Source organism: Grus americana, chromosome 15 (genome assembly GCF_028858705.1).
Source record: "Grus americana isolate bGruAme1 chromosome 15, bGruAme1.mat, whole genome shotgun sequence".
Classification (NCBI taxonomy): Eukaryota; Metazoa; Chordata; class Aves; order Gruiformes; family Gruidae; genus Grus; species Grus americana.
In genome coordinates this window covers 1482405-1501332 of record NC_072866.1, presented here as the reverse complement: position 1 = coordinate 1501332, position 18928 = coordinate 1482405, and the positions used below count along the sequence as shown (strand labels likewise).

General features: G+C 44.3%; 1 protein-coding gene across 7 annotated transcripts in view; it reads left to right on the top strand.

Annotated features, from left to right (window-relative positions):
• Nucleotides 1-18613, top strand: part of SEC14L5 (SEC14 like lipid binding 5) — a 41616-nt gene extending 23003 nt beyond the window's left edge. For 6 of the 7 annotated variants that reach the window (XM_054842960.1, XM_054842965.1, XM_054842963.1 and 3 more), the window contains 12 exons: nt 1351-1479; nt 2146-2365; nt 4127-4239; nt 8393-8582; nt 8928-9016; nt 9544-9614; nt 10258-10429; nt 11121-11255; nt 11652-11789; nt 12288-12533; nt 12941-13119; nt 14218-18613. In XM_054842960.1, the coding sequence (XP_054698935.1) occupies nt 1351-1479; nt 2146-2365; nt 4127-4239; nt 8393-8582; nt 8928-9016; nt 9544-9614; nt 10258-10429; nt 11121-11255; nt 11652-11789; nt 12288-12533; nt 12941-13119; nt 14218-14323 (1788 nt within the window). In that variant the 3' untranslated portion in view covers nt 14324-18613. The remainder of the gene's footprint in view (nt 1-1350; nt 1480-2145; nt 2366-4126; nt 4240-8392; nt 8583-8927; nt 9017-9543; nt 9615-10257; nt 10430-11120; nt 11256-11651; nt 11790-12287; nt 12534-12940; nt 13120-14217) is intronic. The other variant, XM_054842966.1, reaches the window with a different exon arrangement.
• The last annotated feature ends 315 nt before the right edge of the window (nt 18614-18928 follow it).

Genomic DNA, 18928 nt, shown 5'->3' with positions numbered 1-18928 from the left:
GCAATCAGATACTGCTTTTTGTTCCCTAAACAAAAGTCCAGATCCTGTTACTTACCTGCCCTTTTGGCAACTGGACAGCAGCTCAGCTTCTTGGGAGTAAGCAAACTCTAAGTAGCTTCTCCTTCAAGCAAGATAAAGAATTGAAAAGCTATTAATGTTTTGGATGGTGAGGGGGTTTCCTGAGCCAGAGATCACTTGGTGGCTACACGGGGCTTCCTAAAAACAGCAGTAAATCAAACTTCCATCATTGTGAAAGGCGTTGACAGTTCTGAAATGCTCCCAGGTCAACTCTGGAATCGCTCAGACACTGTTGCACTTGCTGATTTTGGCTGTGTTGCCTCCGGCTCGTGTCCTTCGGCAGGAAACGTCAGCAGCTGGGCTTTGAGGGGAGCGATCTTCCTGGAACAGGGCGGGCGCTAGTTGTCTGCATCCTCAAGATGGTTCCCTGCTCTATTTTTACCGGTTCCCTTTCCCCTACCAGAGTGCACCGGAAGGAGGTTTATTCTCATCTTTCCTTTTCTGCAGTGTTCTCTGAAGCAACTTGGAGAAATATGATCCTGCTTTTGCAGTTACTTAATATCTCCCTGGGGGAATTTGTGTCCTTTATAGAGCTTGTATCTTTGTGTGTGGGCTGGAATTTTTTTCTTTCATGTCAGTTTGTGAACAGCAGCACCTACAGAGAAAAGGCAGAGCCCTCTCAGAAAATGGTTAGGTTTAAAAGAGGAAAAGTTTATATAGGTTTTTGCCATATATAGAGTAACTGAGGGGAAATGGCTAGAAAGGAAAGGTGGGTATTGAACTGACAGTGGGAAAAACCCCCTGCTCTGCCAGGTCTCCTGTGTTTTGGGGGGAAAACTGGCATTCAGTGGATGACTTTCCTATCTAAAACTAGAAAAAAACCTGGTTTGTGTTCTTTTTCCTTTGCTGCAGATGTAGGGTTTTTAATTGCAGGTTCTAAGAGGCCATCCATGTCTTTCTGTAAGGAGGTTTTGACACGATAGTTTCAAGTGGGCAGTCTCACTACTATTTTAGTGCAACTTCTGCTTCAAATATTACCGTTCAGTTGTGCTGGGGCAGAGATGGCTTTTAATCTTGATTTCCTTGTGTGTGTGAAGAATATTGGGATAACCACAAACGTCCATATGTCTGGTTCATGATGTGCTTCTGTTACTCTGGGACACTAAAATCTGGCTTAAACGTGAATCTGTCGGTGCCTCACAGAGAAGCCTCTTCTGCCCCCTCGCTCTGTAGCTCTGGAGATTAAATAGCCAGTTTGGTACCGGGGCGAGGGCCCTGCTGCAACGTGAACTATCTGCTACCATCCAACCCTGTGTGTATCTTTGGGCTTAGGTTCACCCTGAGAACGAAGAGTGGACTTGCTTTGAACAGTCTGCATCTCTCGACATAAAGTCATTTTTTGGCTTTGAAAGCACAGTGGAAAAAATTGCCATGAAGCAGTACACTTCAAATATCAAGCGGGTAAGTTTGAGCCATTAAAAAAAAAAATCAACACCTGCTCTCAGTGTGCCTCTTGCTTTTCTTTTTGGTAAAATAGACAAACTATGGTTGTTATACCCTCGCATGTGTCTCTGAAATCCCTCAGTAGGGCAAATGAAGAAAAAAACAATATGCAATAAGCAAAAACAATCTGCTCGCTGGAATGTGCCTGTGCAGGGGAGGGAGCAGGCTGTGCCAGAGGAGGATCGCAGTGGATGCCGTGGGTGCCAGGCTCCTCAGACACTGAGAACACTGTTGTTGTGCGGAAGAGAACATTCTGGGTAAAAATCAGCAGCCTGTCTCTCCAGTAGCTTGGGCTTCCTTTTGGTGGCCTTTTCTTCTGGGCTGCAGAGGAACAGGACAGCTAACTGGTGGTTTGGGAGCAGGAGAACAGGATAAAAGTGTTGTAAAGGTATTTGCATCCATAGCATCGGAATTTGCGTGGCCAGTGTTATAATTCACCACTTGTATGGTGCTTTCATACTGAAATTTTTCCAACAGTCAGGCAGATGGAAGGAGACAACTATTTCCCTTCTTTTTATCTCTAACAGCATTAGTCATCTGTCCTAAGGAAAATGCTTTTCCACCTTGCTGGTTCTGGGGAGATGGGATTGTTTTTTCCCAATGAGAGTTTTTTTTCCCCTTCAGGGCAAGGAAGTGATTGAACACTATTTGAAGGAGTTGATCTCCCAAGGGATCACATTCATCCCCCGCTGGACACCTCCCCCAGTGTGCGGACAGAAGGATGAGCAAACCCCGGCTGTCGGACATGACGCTGATGATGTTCTGCTGGAGTCTGGGGCTCGTGGAACTACCAAAGAGCAAACTGGCAGCTCCTGCCCCCCAGCAGAAGCTGTCAGCCCTGATGGTATGCACTGTCCAGGCAGGAGCAGCTGCTGGCAATCGAAATGCCTTGAGTAGCACTGACTAATGAGTTTATTTTTATTTTTTTGGCATGAGTTTTTTCTTCTGGGTTGTAGGTGGAGGGAAAGTTATTTTCTTTCCTCAAGAAAAACACAAACAATGGAACTACTTTTTTCCAAAACTGAAAAGCCAAGAAAAACTGTGCAGGCAGTATGTTTTTGTTTGAGCTTCGGAAAAAAAACTTGGGTTTGATCTGGCTTTTAAGGTATTTTATACTTCAAATTGGAGAAACTTAAAGGTATGCTACAACTGAATTATAATTAAATACTTTGGCTCTTTAAAAATCAATGTTCTTGGGGATTGGTTTGAATGTTTTTTACCTGTCTATTAAGCAGAGACAAACTTGCAGAATGTTGCCTGGTGCATTTCTTGCACAAAATGCCTGAATCGGACTTTATCTTTCTGTGTGCTGATCTGATGGTATCTTCTAGACTAAACAAAATTCTTTTATGGCAGAAATAGGAGGGGCCTTTTAATTTAGAGCTGTGATATTAGAAATAGGAGCTGTCATTCCTCAGAAGGAAAGACACACTTGTTCTGCTGAGTGTAACTAGGGAAACTGCTTGGAATTCGGAACTATCAACAGTTCTGGTCTCACCGGACCTTCTCTGATAGCTTCTCTGTGTTGGAATCTATCTGGGAGAAGGACTGAAATCCACAGAGGAGCTGACTAAGAAATGTTTCTGTGCTTTGAGGTTAAAGTTAATCTAAGAGTGGCAGATCCCATCTAGTAGAAGAGGAGAGTAGCTCTTATTTTTCTGCTTATATTCATGTTTAGGAAGTGATTAGCTTCCCTGGGACTGCTCCCTAGCTTGTTAGCTCTCTGGATTCGGTGGGGGCATAGCACTTATCAAATATAATTTCTGTATTATCGATCAGCAACAGCGTATCCTGTGGGTGTCCAGGCCTTATTCTATAGTTAATGGTATCTGCTGAAAAAAAATCCTGCCTGATGAAGAGCCAGCTCAGAGGTGGTTCTTCCAGCACTCCTCCTCGTGTGTCTGCATGCCTCCAGATCAGCTACTGTCCTGCGCTGCTCCCCTTTGGGTACCACGTTCTCCTAGCGTCTGCACACACAAACCTCAAATGGCACGTCCGCTTTTATCTCTGAATTCTGGCAGTCTCAAACCCCTGGCTCTTTTATCTTGGGGGAACCTTGAGCTGCTGGTATGCACAGAGCACCTCCTCATGCCAAAAATCTGCCTTGCTGTCAGAAATGGTAGTGTTATTCTCCCTTTCCCTCTGGTGTTCGTAAGCAGAATAACATTTTGGTTTTCAGCTATCTGCTTTTCAGCTTCTTGTCATGGGGATTGTGTGTGAGATCTTTAGGACACTAGAGGATTTAAGTGCCCAGGTCTTGGAGTGGTTAATGAGAGAGTGCCAGAGCTCCTGGTTTGTTTCTGTGTTTGTTTTTTTTTTTTTAAAGCTCCTACTGGAGTAGTTCAGGGTTGAATGAAATATTAGTGTTCTAAGACACAGGCAGAGTGATCTAGCTTCGATACCTTATATGCTGTCTGTGTCCTTATGTCCTAATCACTGTGAGAATATCACTTGCTTCCCTCAGGCAGCTAAAATGAGGGCTTCTGCATTTTCCCAGTGTAAATCACATGTAACCTAATGTATAGAAATAACTGCACATCTCCTTTCTGGCTATGCTAAGTCTCCTCTGAATTGTTCTTTTGGTTTTTTCCCCCTCTTCCTCCAGCTGACAAATTGGATGCTGATTACATTGAGCGATATCTGGGCCAGCTGACTCCAATGCAAGAGAGTTGCCTGATCCGCCTTCGCCAGTGGCTTCAAGAAACGCACAAAGGCAAGGTGGGTAGGTGAGGCAGAGAACACCCCTTTGCAAGCCTGAAGGCGATTGTTCTCATAGCTTGTGTGCCTTCAACCCCACAATAAAACTCAGGGTCATGGACAATTTGTGTGTGTTGAGACTCAACTGTTTTGGCAAGGTTAGGGAAAAGGACCCAACAGTATCACAGACTGCTCCTCTCCACTCTGTGGTCCCTTGAGCATGATGCATTTGCTGTCTGCCTAGAGTAGGCATTGACCAGGGCTGGATAGCCCAGGCTGGCCTGTCAGGAGAGGCTGTGTTTCCCAAGACCTGCAGCGTACGGTGGGAGAAATGGTTAGCTGTGCTGGTGCTGTGTCCCCGCTCTCTGGGCAGGTGCTGCTCAGCAGAGAGGCAGTTGGGAGTGTAAGCTTGTACAGCCAAGGGCTGAATTCTTTAGAGGAGCATTCATTCTGTTCTTGTTCTAATCCCTTTTATCAAAATGTACTATTTCAAAACCACGCAGGATTTGGGAGGCAGAGACAGTCTCACCTTATGGTGTGAGGTACATTGTATAAACCTCCAAAATAGAGGAGGCAAGTACAGCTGGAGTTGGCCAGCTAGTAGAGATGGAAACATTTCTTCCCTGAAAAGCAGCACGAGTGCTGTGGGCTAGGTGTACCTCTGCTTTGCCGTAATGTTCAGCAGCTGCTTGGGCTCCTCCTGGTTGAAGGGGAGTCTCTACATCAGGCCAAGAGGGTAAGTGGTATGTGGCTGAGAAAAGAAAAGATCTAGGGCAGCTTGAATGCCTCCAGAGGGATCTAACTCCAGGTTTCCTGATGGAGAGAGATGGTGTGGAAAGCACGGACAAGGGATAGCCACAGACATAACTGGGTGTGCTGAGTGGATAAAGAGTGCTTAGGAAGAGGGGAAAACTGGAGGAAAATGGTTGGAGCAAGTGATCCCCCTTGAAAACAGAATCCAGTTAGGTAGGGTTTCAATAGTAATAGCTTCCTGGCTTGGAACGTAACTGCTCAGACAGCCACACAGAATGGGTTAGGAGGTACCCCTGTGTTCATGGGCTTTGGAAGACTTTTTTTTTTTCTTTGAACTAGCCTTTCCAAAAGAGGCTGCTGTTGGCAAGGATCTTGCCAGTGCTTTCTGTGTGCCTTGCTGTATCTTTCTCAGAGCGGGGAGAGCATGTCTTGTCTGAGTATAAGGAGTTTAAACATGATTTTAAAGCCCTGTTTTTTCTCTTGGGAAAACTAATGTCTATCACTCATGTAGAAGTAAATATAACACAGATTTAGTTCCATTATGGAACACATGAAGTTGTCCTCTTCTGTGTGAGTGTTCATGTGGGCTTTGTTGGTGCCAGTGAACGTGGATGGAGAAACAGTTACCAGAATAGCACAGGCTGAAGAGAAGAGCAGTATGTGTTGAGGTAGTGTAGGAAAGTTTCCCAGCAGCTGATAAGCGCTGGAGACTAATAATGCTGAATTGCTGAATCTGCAAGAGCCGATAAACTTGGAACACGAAACATCTGCCAAATCTGTCCAAGGCCACTGGTACAGAGTAGCATCAACAACAGGTTGTATAACTTGGACCATGTCCAAGAGCGTGGTGGCTGCTGGATGCAGGTGGAGACTGCAGGAATATATATACAGCTGATGGACCAAACACCACCTTGAAGGACCATCTGAACACCTGCCTGCAAGCTGATATTGTGTCACTAGGATGCTCTGCCTCCAAGTAAACAGCTGGGGCTGGCCTCTGACTAACCAGGTAACTGTGAGTATGTGTGAGTGAACTGTGAGTGGTTACCTGCTAATAACAGATTAACTAATAAAACTTGCTCTACTAAATATTGCTTGCGATCCATGTCTCCCCTGACTCCAAAGGTGCTTGACAACAAGCAGACGCAGAACAAAGGGGGCAGGGATGAATTCCCAGCTATAGTTATGCTCTGAAATACACAGGATGTGAAACTTTTCAGATCTACAGTGATGTGTGCAGTAAAACCGTGTGGATTTTGGTGTGGTAGGAGCTATCTCAGCTATTGGGTATCCAGCTGAAAACAAGCCCGAAGACAGTGAGACATTATCCACGTGTGATCTGCAAGAGTCTCGGTTTCAGGTGGAAGAAGCACATTCTAATGTTTGCCTGTTTTGTTCCAGTCAGAGGCTGGGGGAGGTAAAAGTGACAGCACGTGAGAAAAAGTGAAACAACTGCCTCTTGGGTCCTGGAAACTGTCCCTTCTTATTTTTGTTCTCTTGATTCTATTTCACTATCCATTCCCTGTTCCTTCCAAAACAGATATTATTCTTTCTAATTAGATTTATCACTGCTTTAAAAATCTGAGTAGTTGAAGAAACAAACTTCAAATGGTGTTAAAATTGCAGAGACTTAAAGCTTGTAATCAATAGCTCTGTACCATGTAGAACAGTACTTGTAGCTTCATTAGTAAATAGAGTAACAGGCTGACATTAAAACTTCATTTTCTTGTGTATGCAAGTTACTGCTTTGGTTGGACAAAGATAAATAAGAAACTAATTCCTGCCTTTGGACCAAACAGAAGCACTGAATTTGCGTCTTACCTGTAGCTATGTACGGTATAGGTTTGAAACATGAAAAGTAACTAAACCTTCTAACAGCCATCCCCTCTCCTGGGTCTTCCAGGAGATCCAGGGGCTGTTGTAGATGTTTGTGGATTTTGTCTGTTGTCCTGGGAATAACAGCTTCCTCTGAGCAGCAGAAATGCACGTGTAAATCATCTGATGAAAATTCCGCTGTCTTTAATCTTGCTATGATTCTTCTAAATACATCTGAGATCCTACTTGGGAAGGCTGCCCTCTTCCTTATGACATACAAATGCAGTGTTAGAATATGCTGAACAGCGTTAATCTCCTAGAAGCACCTGAAGAGGAGATAGGCTTGGCTTTAGGCTGCCTGAACTCTTTATGTGGAATCAATTCTTAATATCTCTTGCAGCTTCATACCAGCTTGTGAAACTGAGATTGCTCCCAGCCTGACACTGCTGGTGGCTTTGCTTTCTTCCCTGCTTTCTGTTTTCATGAGCAAGTCAGTGAACAAACAAAAGAGCTTTGACTCCTGAACACGTGCTTTTTTTTTTGTATTGCAGCAGGGCTCAGATTGCTTGCATTGTACGAAGCACAATGCAGACACTCTGGAGGAGACTATCCTTGCTCCACAGAACCTGAATTTTTAATGGAAACTTGATGTAGCAAATGAGGTTGAACACTTTTGGGGGAGCTGGGGTGAAGGGACTGAGAAATCCAGTTGTTTTGGCAACTGGCAGGCTTGTAGTCAAATTTAACACTTCTGTGGAATCTGTCAGGGTTCTTATTGATCCCTACTGTCTAGTATTACTGGCAAATTTTCTGGTTTTCAGCTGAAGGAAACATGGGAGATTTGGAAGGAGGTTTCAATGAGCCATTCCACAGAGTTGGTTTGGGAACGCTTTTGTGTTCATGGTGCTAGAATTACTGATAGAAAGTGTTGGGATGAGTGATAGAGAGAGGATATATTGTAGTTTTGGTTGATTTGTTTGTTTTGCCAAGAGCTAGAATAATGTGATGGGGCAGGGAAGCCTGTGGAAGAACTCGAAAGCTGTCCTGTTCAAACACCACCAGGGAAGTGTGGTCAACAGCAGAGCAGAAGGGCCTGCACAAGAGCTGGAATTGGTGCTAGTGGGTAATCGTTTGAAGGCTGTACAGTCGTGATCCCTCCAAATAGTTAATGTGTTACCTATGGATGCTTTCCATCCTTTGCTAACTTGCCCTAAATGGAGGTAAGCTTGCAGTTCTTACATTTGTTCGGTATTTTGTTTGTCCTTGTGGATAGTTAGCTGAGGGACACTTTAGCCAGCCCAGACTTTGCTGGGGCTTCTGGCAGTTGGATCAGTGAAAGGTGTGCAGGGTGTGCCTCTGCAGTACTTGGGTAAGTATCAAGCCCATATCTTTCAAAGGGGCACGAATTGGTCACTTCTTTTGTGCTCCTAGCACCATCTGCTGTGTTCAGCTGAATCAGTTAAGGAGGGAGGGAGAAGGAATGTAGGTTTAGTATTTGTTATCTTAGTTTTAAGAGATTAATAACTGGTGTATGCTCTGCAGGCTTTATGGAGCAGTGGTACAGGTAACATAGCAGTCCTGATCCTCGGAATTTCTCTTCTCTCAGATCCCCAAAGATGAACATATCCTTCGTTTTCTGCGGGCTCGTGACTTCAACATTGACAAAGCTCGAGAAATGCTCTGTCAGTCACTGTCTTGGCGAAAGCAGTACCAGGTGGATTACATCCTACAGTCGTGGAGACCCCCAGCCCTCTTGGACGAATACTACACTGGAGGATGGCATTACCAAGACAAAGGTTAGAAGCTGCCCCTTACGTTGATATTACAGCATGGTTGGCATTAAAGGACCTCATAAGTAACCTGGGATTTTTGGAGAAAGTTGTATTGACACTTTAAACATTAACAAAGCAGTTCAACACCTGTAAATAGGCACCCCATTTTGCTGTAATTTTGTTATTCACTCTGCACAGATCAGGCAGACTAGAGGTAGTGCAAAGCAGTGTCTCTTTGATAGGATGGCCTTTGGATATGATTTTTTTTATCCTTTTCAAATATTTAATGTGGCTTTTATAAAAGGTACTAGAGTGATAGCCTGGGAGATTAGAGTACTTCCCTCTTTAAACCCTTATGTTTCTTTTAAGATGGACGACCACTCTACATCCTTCGTCTTGGCCAAATGGACACAAAAGGTTTGGTGAAAGCTCTGGGAGAGGAATCACTGCTGCGACATGTGAGTTGTACTTTCTTTTCTCACCTGAGGAACTCTGTTTCCTTTGGGGTGTTGAGAAGTCTTGTCATAGTGCAGCAGGAATCTACCTGCCTGACACAAATAATTCCTGTGTTTTGTGGGTGGCAACTCAAAGTTGGCTTTGACTTTGCCGTGGCATTGCTTCTCCGTCTTCCTGCAGAGACAGAAGTGAAGCTTTTGTGATGATATGAATGGGCTAGAAAGATGTTTTCTGATAATCTGCAGTTTAGCTGTAAGCTTTCTTGTGGCCCTTTCATGCAGCTTGGCTAATAACATTTGATCTGGAGACTCTTATATTTCATCTTAGACTTTCAGTATCTGTACCTTGTATGGCCAGCACAACTTTTTAGTAGAGAAGCGGTTTTTTTTTTGTAGACTCTTATTCTCTGTTTTACACACTGCAAATTCTCAAACTGGTATACTTCTGGGCTCTGTATTTTTTGAAATAAGATCTCTGGGCTAGCCTGGTTTCTCAGGCTAATCCTAGTCTGTACTGTCTTTGATTTCAGGTTCTGTCAATTAACGAGGAAGGACAAAAGAGATGTGAGGAAAACACCAACGTCTTTGGCCGCCCCATCACGTTAGTATAGTTAGTTTTCTTGTATCTGCACAGAATTTGAACCAACATGGTGAGAAGGATGCTTCTGTGAAGGTTTTAGATGATGTCCTTAGGGTTAAATGGCAGACAGCAGTGTGTCTCTTATGGGCTGTTCCTGGGCTTGGGGTACCATATATAGTGGTCGTAAATGCAGATAAATGCTACAGCTTCACATGAAAGCAAGTATTGGTCCTTCCTTACATCTTTTTATGTCCCATTTCAGATGAATTTAATCTCGCTATCTTGGTGATTTTAATCCAGATTCCTGAAATTCTTTTTTTAATACAGAAACTGTCTGCCAGATTCCACTTTCATTTAAAATGCATTTTTGCATTATTTTTAGCAGTAGGCTAAACAGCATTTTCAAAGGCACCCTCTTCCACGCTGACAGCATATGTTCTTGCCTTTTGGGTTGGGTGTCTGTTTTATCTAAAAGCTCAACTGCATTCAGGCTGTCTGCTGCCTCAGCGGAGATCTACTTTGTATTGGAACTGCTGGTCTCCCTCGTTGGCTTCACTAGATCCTGTACAAGCTATGGTGTTACTGAAATGTTTTGTGGATCGTAAACTGAGCAGCCACTGTGCAATGAAGTTCTGACAGGTCTCTTTCTGCGTCTTTGTTCTAGATCCTGGACATGTCTGGTGGATTTGGAAGGGCTAAATATGCGGCACCTCTGGCGGCCTGGAGTTAAGGCCCTACTTCGGATAATTGAGGTTGTAGAGGACAATTACCCTGAAACTCTGGGGAGACTACTGATAGTGCGAGCACCCAGGGTTTTTCCTGTGCTCTGGACTCTGGTGGGTGAAACCTGGCCTATAGGATCATAAGTACTTGTAAATGTACGAATAGCTAAATTGTCCAGTTGGTGTAAGTTCTGCTTTTTTGAAGAGTTAGGGAGGGAAAAGCTTCCAGGTAACTTGTGGCTGAACTTCTGAAGAGGCCACAGCACTGCTACAGAGCAAGCCGTAGCATGCCTTTAGCTCACTTGATTCTAGTGGCTGTCGTTCCACCAGGGTATGTCGACAGGATGTTGGACCTCAACTGCAAGCCCTGGTCAGCACTGGTGGCCCAAACTTGGCGGGTCTTCATGTTAATAGGAAAGGACAAATTTTTTTTATCTCATGCTGGAGGACACTGAGGACAAGAGTAATAATAAATAATATGATTCTGCCTGGTGCCTGCTGACTGTTCTGGCAATGGAAGAACATGCTTGTTAAATTTCTTGTGAGGTTTATATGTGGCGCACTGACTGCAAATGTATTTTACATGAAGTAGAAAACATCGAGATGAGGATATAGTACGCTTTCCATTTGTTACCCTTTTCTTTGGGGAAGTGATTCAGAGTTGCGAAGCTCTGCAATGCTGCTGGTCTGCATTCCTGCTGTGAGGTCTTTGGTCTAGTGCCTAAAGCATCTACGTAAGATGGTATAGACATTGTCTCTAGCTTCACTCAGTGCAGTGATGTCTTCTGTCTGCTTTTTATTTCAGGTCAGTCCCTTTATCAATGAGAACACAAGGCAGAAGTTCCTCATTTACAGTGGGAATAACTACCAGGGTCCAGGAGGGCTGGTAGACTATGTGGACAAAGAGGTGATCCCAGACTTCCTGGGAGGAGACTGCATGGTGAGTTTTGCTCCCTGCTGCGCAGGGGGGGAATCTGCAATGTGCAAGCTCCTTCGAGTCCCTCCTCCTCAACACCCTGGCCTTCCACTCCCTTCTGAAAGATGGTTAAACCTCTGTTCTGGCTGGGATACCACTGCTCTGTGCAGTTAACTTGTGCATAGGAGACTTCACCGTGAAGTGGTGATGCTGCCCTGGAGAAGGGGGTTAGAAGTCAGCTCTTTAAACGGAGCTTTGATAAACCATTAGTTTACTTAAGATTTCACTGTGGGACTAAGTTTATACCAGCTGAGGGTCTCATCCTTTGTGTCTGACAGCCAGCAAGAGTTGATGGTACAGATGACTTGATACTTTACCACTAGATGAGTGTGAACCCTTGTATTTGTCTCACTCTTCCAGTGTACTGTCCCAGAAGGTGGGCTTGTTCCCAAGTCACTTTATCAAACAGATGAAGAGCCAGAGAACTCAGATCACATCCGGTTATGGACAGAAACTATCTATCATTCTGCAAGTGTTCTCAAAGGAGCTCCACACGAGGTACAAACTAGAGCTTCATAAGGCCAAAGGAGGTGCTGAACTGGGATCGGTGATGTGTTCCTTTTGTTAAGGCTGACTAGAGCAACAAAGGGCTCCAAAGTGTGAGCACGAGATGGTTCAGCAGCAGTGTGCCTTTCTTGGGAAGGCTAAGGCTAGCTAACAGCTAGAAGCGTGGAAGTTGAGACCAGCAATTTGGGAAGCAGTGTCTTTTGTATCTACTATGGCCTGATCTTCTGTAACACGCAGCCTCTTCCCCCTCCTTCTTGGGGAAATAAAGCTCCCTTGGTTTCCCTTCTGATAGCACAGCTTCCATTGTCAATGGCATAGCCAGGACGATAATGGTGGTGATATAAGGAGGCGTGTACTGGGAACACCCTGATGGGGGTCATCAGAGGAGAGAATGTCCAAAAAAGCATGTTTGCAGAGTGGGGAGGAATATGCTGGCTGCCATCTGAAGACCTGGCTGTCTTCAATGTCCTTGTTCTGTTCCCTTCTTAGATAGTCGTGGAAATTCTGGAAGGGGAATCCGTCATCACCTGGGACTTTGACATCCTAAAGGGAGATGTGGTGTTCAGCCTCTTTCACTCCAAACGAGCTCCCGAAACAAGTCATAAAGAAGCCACGTTACCTGGTACCTCTGCTGCTGGGGACAATATGCAGCTAATTGATAAGACGTGGGTCCTTGGGGTGGATTACAGCCGTATGGAATCTCCACTGGTTTGCCGGGAAGGAGAGAGCATCCAGGTCAGATGTGTTTGAGTCCTGGCATGGATCTTACAGTCCTAGAAATGCCAAAACGGTCTGGTGGTGGGGAGGGGAAGGAACTGGAGTGGGAAGTCATATATTGCTTAGAAGTTGTGGTGGTGGTGGCGGCGATTCTCTGGATTTCCTGTGAAAATGGCTGCTATTGCAGTCCTGATTTAGAGTAAGCAATTGGAAAGAAATTTCATAATACATGATAAAAAAATTAATTGAAAAGAACCTATTTTTTTATTAGCATTACAGGGGTTTGGCTCAGGCATATAAAATAAGTGAATGATATGTGCTCCCTGAAGTAGTCAGCTCGATAGTTCCTTTTGACTTTGCCAAGTCATTCAGCTATTTTTTAAGTCACCTGGTAGTCACTTGATGGCACTCCCTTTCTCTCCCAGGGATCACATGTGACTCGCTGGCCTGGCTTTTACATTCTCCAGTGGAAAATGCACGGCCCTCTGCCCTGTTCTGGCACTAGCCTCCCTCGGGTGGATGATGTTCTTGCCTCTCTGCAAGTTTCCAGTCACAAGTGCAAGCTTATATACTACTATGAGGTGCTTGCATCCAAGGACTTCAGGTAGGAGACTTACTGGGGGATTTACTGTGCAACTTGGTGCAAGTTAAACATCCAGACACCAATGAGCTCCACAGGGCGTGCGCTTCATCAAGGATAAGTTAGGTGGACAAAGGTTTGGTGGCATTTCACACAAAGAATCTCCTGTGGCCTTGTAGGAAATAAGGGAGCCCTTGGCTGTGGAATTTGTGCTTCAGTTCTTGCTTACAGCTACCTGAAGAGGGGGAGGTTTTTGATGAGCTTTTTTAATCTTTGGGGACACTTTGAGAAGTTACTCTTGGAGCAATTTAACAAACATCAGCTGGGCTATTTCATACATATTTTGTTTGGTGCTTGAGAAGCATGTCAGTCGTGACTTGGAGAGTGCTTTCCAAATAGGTGAATGTATCAACCTCAGCAGGATTTGCCTAGCCTCCTTGAATGCTAAAAATATTTTTCAAATCACCCAGCAATTTGAATACTTTGCAAGTCCTTGACCTCTCTCTAGGAGCTGGAGGAAGAGTTAGGTAGACCAGACTTGCAGATGGGCAGGTGGTGACCTGGCCAGATCCTGTGGAGTCAGAGCAGCAGCACATTCCTCACTCGGATCATTCAAACCTGTTCCTTGTTGCTCTACCTGCATAAAATGTGTCAGGAACAGTAGGCAGTCACAGCTGCGGGTGAACCCAGTCTGCTTTTGGCAGAAGGAGCTTAAGACCATGGATGTGCTGGGACTCCCGTGCTAAGCAGGCTGGAGCTCTCGGTTTAGCGGTGGCAGCTGCATTCACTGAGCTGCGCTGCATTTGGCAGTGCTCTTTAGTTTTTTTCCTTTCTGCTCAGGGGCTGTGAATGCAGCCCCACAGAGGCTCCAGCTGCGTCCCCCTCCTAGAATAACTGCAAGAGACAAGGTATCGTATCTGTAGCTATGAAAAAAGATGTCTGTGACATTGATTTTTTTTTCACCATGACGCAAGGGAACGCTGGGATTCTTGGACACATACTTGAAAATGATGTGATAAAAAATAAAACACATCATAAGGTATAAGTCGACCTGTCAGATGTATAGAGTTATCCGTTAATGGCTGCCTTCCTAAGAAATGCATCTATTTTCTCCCATCCCAGGGGATCCATGTCAAGCCTGGAATCTTGCAACAGCGGCTTTTCCCAGCTGAGCGGAGCAACAACATCTTCCAGCCAGTCCCAGAGCAGCTCCCATCTTTCTAGATAGCAGGGCCAAGGCTACTGCGGCAAGGAAAAATCGCTCAGGGCTTCCTGGCCGCCCCAGAGCTGCTCTGTGCACCAGACCAAAGAGCCTACAGGGGCTGAGCTTTGAGGCAGTCGTTCGCGTGACCACAGGTAGCAGCCCTTCGGACAGAGAGCGCCTTCTGGAGCTATTTTAAACATAAAAAACTACAATTTAAATGGCAGATTTAGAAATTTTTATATCAGATGCCTACTTCTCAGTAGTCTTTTTCACAAATTGTGGTTTTTTGGATGAACGTCAGTTTGCATGACTCCGTGTATTGCTCAACTTCAAAGGGCTCTTTCCAATCAGTCCTTTTCCTACGCGTGGTAGAGGAGACTGATGTTGCCTTACCTGTTTGATTTGTAGGACTAGATTATTCATGTGTAGCAAAACTAGTCTAGTTTTCTGGGTGCCCGGGGTACCAATTACATGTCAGAAAGTAAAGTGGGCATTTCAGGTACAGGGACTTGAAGCAAACTGTAAATAACCTTAATACAGATCGGATGTTTCAGAAATTAGTTCTAGGTCAAACCTAAAACCTCTTCCGATCTGAGAGGATGCTATTAGGAAATGTGTTGGATTTTTTTAACCCACCGAGACACAATGATTTTTCTAGAAAGTACAGGTAGAGAACCTTCCTCCAGTAAACAGCGTTTTTAAGAAAGACTATTTTTCCTTTTTCCTCAGGTTTACAAGCAATAATGTGGATGGGAACTGAATCAAATTATAAAGGGCTAAGAAAAGCAATATTTTATTTCCTGAAGGCACAAAATTTTATGGCAGTATTATAGAACTTGCGTCTTTAAAACATAACTTAACTTGAAGAGAAAACTAAAAAAAAAAGAGCATGTATGTATTTAAGCACTTACTGAAATGTATTTATTCAAATACTAGCTTATTTAAAATTAATTTTTAACTTATTTATAATTTCAGAAATGACTATTTATTAAATTAGTCACCTTTTTTAATGGGACAAACTTTTCTTTAGAAAGGAATAACTGATTGTCTTCAATCCCAAGAAATCTTTCTATTTAGGTTCTAATCTTTTGTGATCACTGGATGTTCTTGCGTAAAGGGCTGTACTGTACATAGCATTTGGGGTAAGGGCTGTGCGCCGTCTTTTCCTGCAGGGTAAGGTTTGAGTCCAATGCCTTTTGGACTCTACAGGGATGTTTCTTAACCCTAAGAAGCAAGGATTGGGTTCAGGAGTTGTAAAAAGATAGTGCATTGTTGTGACACACCCCAAAATACTGTGTTTGTCCGTAATCTCCACTGATTATTCCAGAGATTAGATGTGTAGCAAAGCTGCTAGTGATCCATTGATCAGGTTGGGTAGCGGAGTTATTCGTGTGCTTGTCTGGTTGTGGGGTGGGGGAAGCCCAGGTGGAGGTGGAAGTGTGGTTTCTGTGTATCCAGGGCCATCTTCCTCAGTAAAGGCTCAGGGTTTCTCTCCCTCTCACCACGTTTTTATTAAGGTTGATGGAATCTGTGCAGCTAAGAACAACGTAGGTGTAAAGTAGTTCCTTCTAACCTTGCTTTTTAATTAATTTTGAAGCATTGACAAAGGAGAAAAGAGGCCTAATATTTGGAACAATGCGAGATGAAGAATTTGATTTGTTTGTGGAAGTTGCTTGGGGTTTTTTTTTAAAGGAGTGGAGCCAAGGAAATTCCCACCCTGCATCTCTCACTGTGAGAGCAGAACTTAGTTATGCTGGCCTCCGGGGAAGCTCTGATGTCAGAGAATTCCCCAGTTTTGTGGACTTCCCCATTTCTCCCAGATGAATGAAACTTCTGTCTCTGGCACCTCAGCATGACTGCAGCCTGATAGAGAGGGAGAACTGCTACCTTTGCTCTGGAAAATCAAGAGTGCTGGAATTAAAAGTGCATGTGTGTATCCCTCATGGAAAATCCTTTACCTGTAACTAATTCTGATGCTAGAAATAGTTTCAAACTGACTGCCAAAGCATCGAGAGCAAACCCAGCTGCCTCCTCTCCTGCTGTTTCAAGATTTCAGCTTCTTGTGGCTTCTTACGTGGTTGGTCACGTCCCATGATGGTAACATCCCTGTTTTCCCGTGGTTTGCCCTAGTTAAGAATATCTTCTGTTGCACTGGGTATTTTTTATTTATTTTAAAATGTGACATGTGCTGTTCTCCTCCCACCAGTAAGAGTAAACCCCTTGGTTTTCCTCTGGGTCCTGCTCTGCTGCCCCACACAAGATTGCTGCATGCTTTGGTTTGGGAAGCAGCTTGTGAGCTCTCATCAATTTTAAGCAAAATCACCTGGGTGGTTTCAGCTACCAATTTACTTGGCTACCAATGTAAATAATCCAATATGGATTTTATTTTTTTTTCCCCTGAATGTTAAGGTAACAGGAGAAAGAGAGCAACAGCCTGGATGTTGTGGCTGGTGCTGTGCTGTGCTTTTTAAACCTGACTTTGTGAACTGCAGGTACAAGAGAAGCAGAATTCTTCTAAAACACTTCTCCCCCTTCCTGCTAAAATGATGTCAGTGCGCTTTAGAAAATAAAATGCACTGTTTTCTTCACAGCAACCTCTTGTGAGTTGAGACTGGGAGGAGTTCTGGATGCTGGCTCCCTGGGAGCCACTCAGCTCTCAAATCTTGTAAGCCAGAACCTTGAAAAATGGACTCCAGTTTTGGGTGCTGTGCTAGAGATGCAGCAAAGCCCTCCCTGTTCCCCAGCACCATCCCAGCAGCTGCTCTTCAGTGAGGTCGCTGAGCTCAGGCTGTGTTCAGGTAATTAGCTGGGTACTTAAACCCAGCTCGTCAGTAAATTGGGGCTTTCCCCTCTTTCAAATGTTCCGTATGCAAAACACAATACCTACCTCAGAGCTGTTGCCATGTTTAACGTGTGACATGAGATCTCAAGAGAGAGGCTGCCATGCTGGAGGTACAGAGTGCTGCGCCATTGTTTACAGTTAAATATGGCCATATGTGAAACCTTTGTTCTTAGCAATTTCTACAGGTTTGCCCCATCCTGCCACTCCCTGGCAGGAAGCAGGGATGCAGGGCTGGGAAAGGCCAACAGAGCACGTCACCAGTGGGCACACAGCGAAGGCGGATGTCAGACTAGACTTGGGGCAAAGCCAGAATGCAGTAACGCAGTCACTTTGGCTGAACATTTTGCTGTCTTTCAGGTTTGAAAAGGTTTTTGTGTTTTTACCTGCTGTAGACAGAACAGCTTAGCCTTGAGGAGGGGCCGAGGGAGACTCTAGCCAGGAAGGTGTGGAAGCAGCAGCGCTGGCTGCTTTACCACTGACCCATGTCAAGGGTTAAGCTGTGAACTGAACACACTCTTACACTGTCAGCAGGGAGGAACTGAGCGTGTCCTGGTCGTTTCTCAGCTTCCCGTACTTCCTGTTGGGGAAAGAGCAGTCCTGGTTGTCCTGCTGTGAGGGAATTCCGGGAGACCACAGTCGCTCTGGCTGTGTACATACGTGTACAGACGTTCTGACACAGCTTTGTCTTATGTTTACTTCAGTCTTACGGCAGCCACTTCAGTTGTATCAATTCCCTTTCAGGAACAGGAAAAAACCTCAACTTTTATTAAGAACTTATTATCCCAGTTTGGTTTACTCATCAAAATATTTTGAAAATCCAGTCATCTTAAATCTGTAACACTTACTGCAGCTCAGAATTCCTGGTTGGAAGCGGTGAGCCCAACTGCTCAGCTGGGCTGTGAAGCTGCTGTGTATTGACGCAGTTGCTAAGGCCAGCCGTGCTGGAGTCAGAAATCCCCTATTTCAAAATGCATTTTACCAGCTCACACCTCTTTATCTGAATTGTTTATACTGTGAGCCAAACAATGCAAGAAACAGAGTTATCGGACTCTTAAGGACTAAAATTGACAAGCGCTTGTCAAAGATTCCTGCATGCTATTGGCTTTAATATTCCTCCAACATGTTTGTGATGATTGTTATACCTGAATATTTCTCTCTTGGAAGGCTAAATTGGAATCATGTGACATGCACTGGCTTTTACTGACATCAGCATCCACTTCCAAACTATTAAGTTACATACATAAGTTAAATGGGCATTACTTTTTTTAAGCACTTTCCCTTGCAGCTGTCTTCATTTTTCTATAGTGAAGGTCCTTTTTTTTTTTCTCAGCCAAAAAACCCCAAACATTGTTTAAGAGCACACTTGCAAACACAGAGTGCTTTGTAATGTGTTACTTGACAACAAATGTACTTAGTTACGGTATTTGTAGTTTCTGGTAGGAGCTGTATGTTTCTGTATGTTGGAAATAAAGCATCTTTAAAGAACATGTCTGATTGTTTGATGCAACTGTTCAAACTGTGCTAAAGTCTGAAAACTTAAGTGTGTCTGCTGCTCTTTACCCACAGAAACAGAGGGGGGTCTTGCTTACATTCAGTTATTCCTACTTTTTAACTATTCTTATTTTTTTCCTGTAGAACCAGCATTTTTTGTTGATTTTCATACCACAGAGCAGGCTGGTACAACACATCCTGCAATGCAGTTGGTTATTTAAAACACAAAGGGCCCACTGGGTTCTCATGGCCAGCTGAGATGAACTAGGCAAGGAGTGTGTCTTCCTTCTGCAACT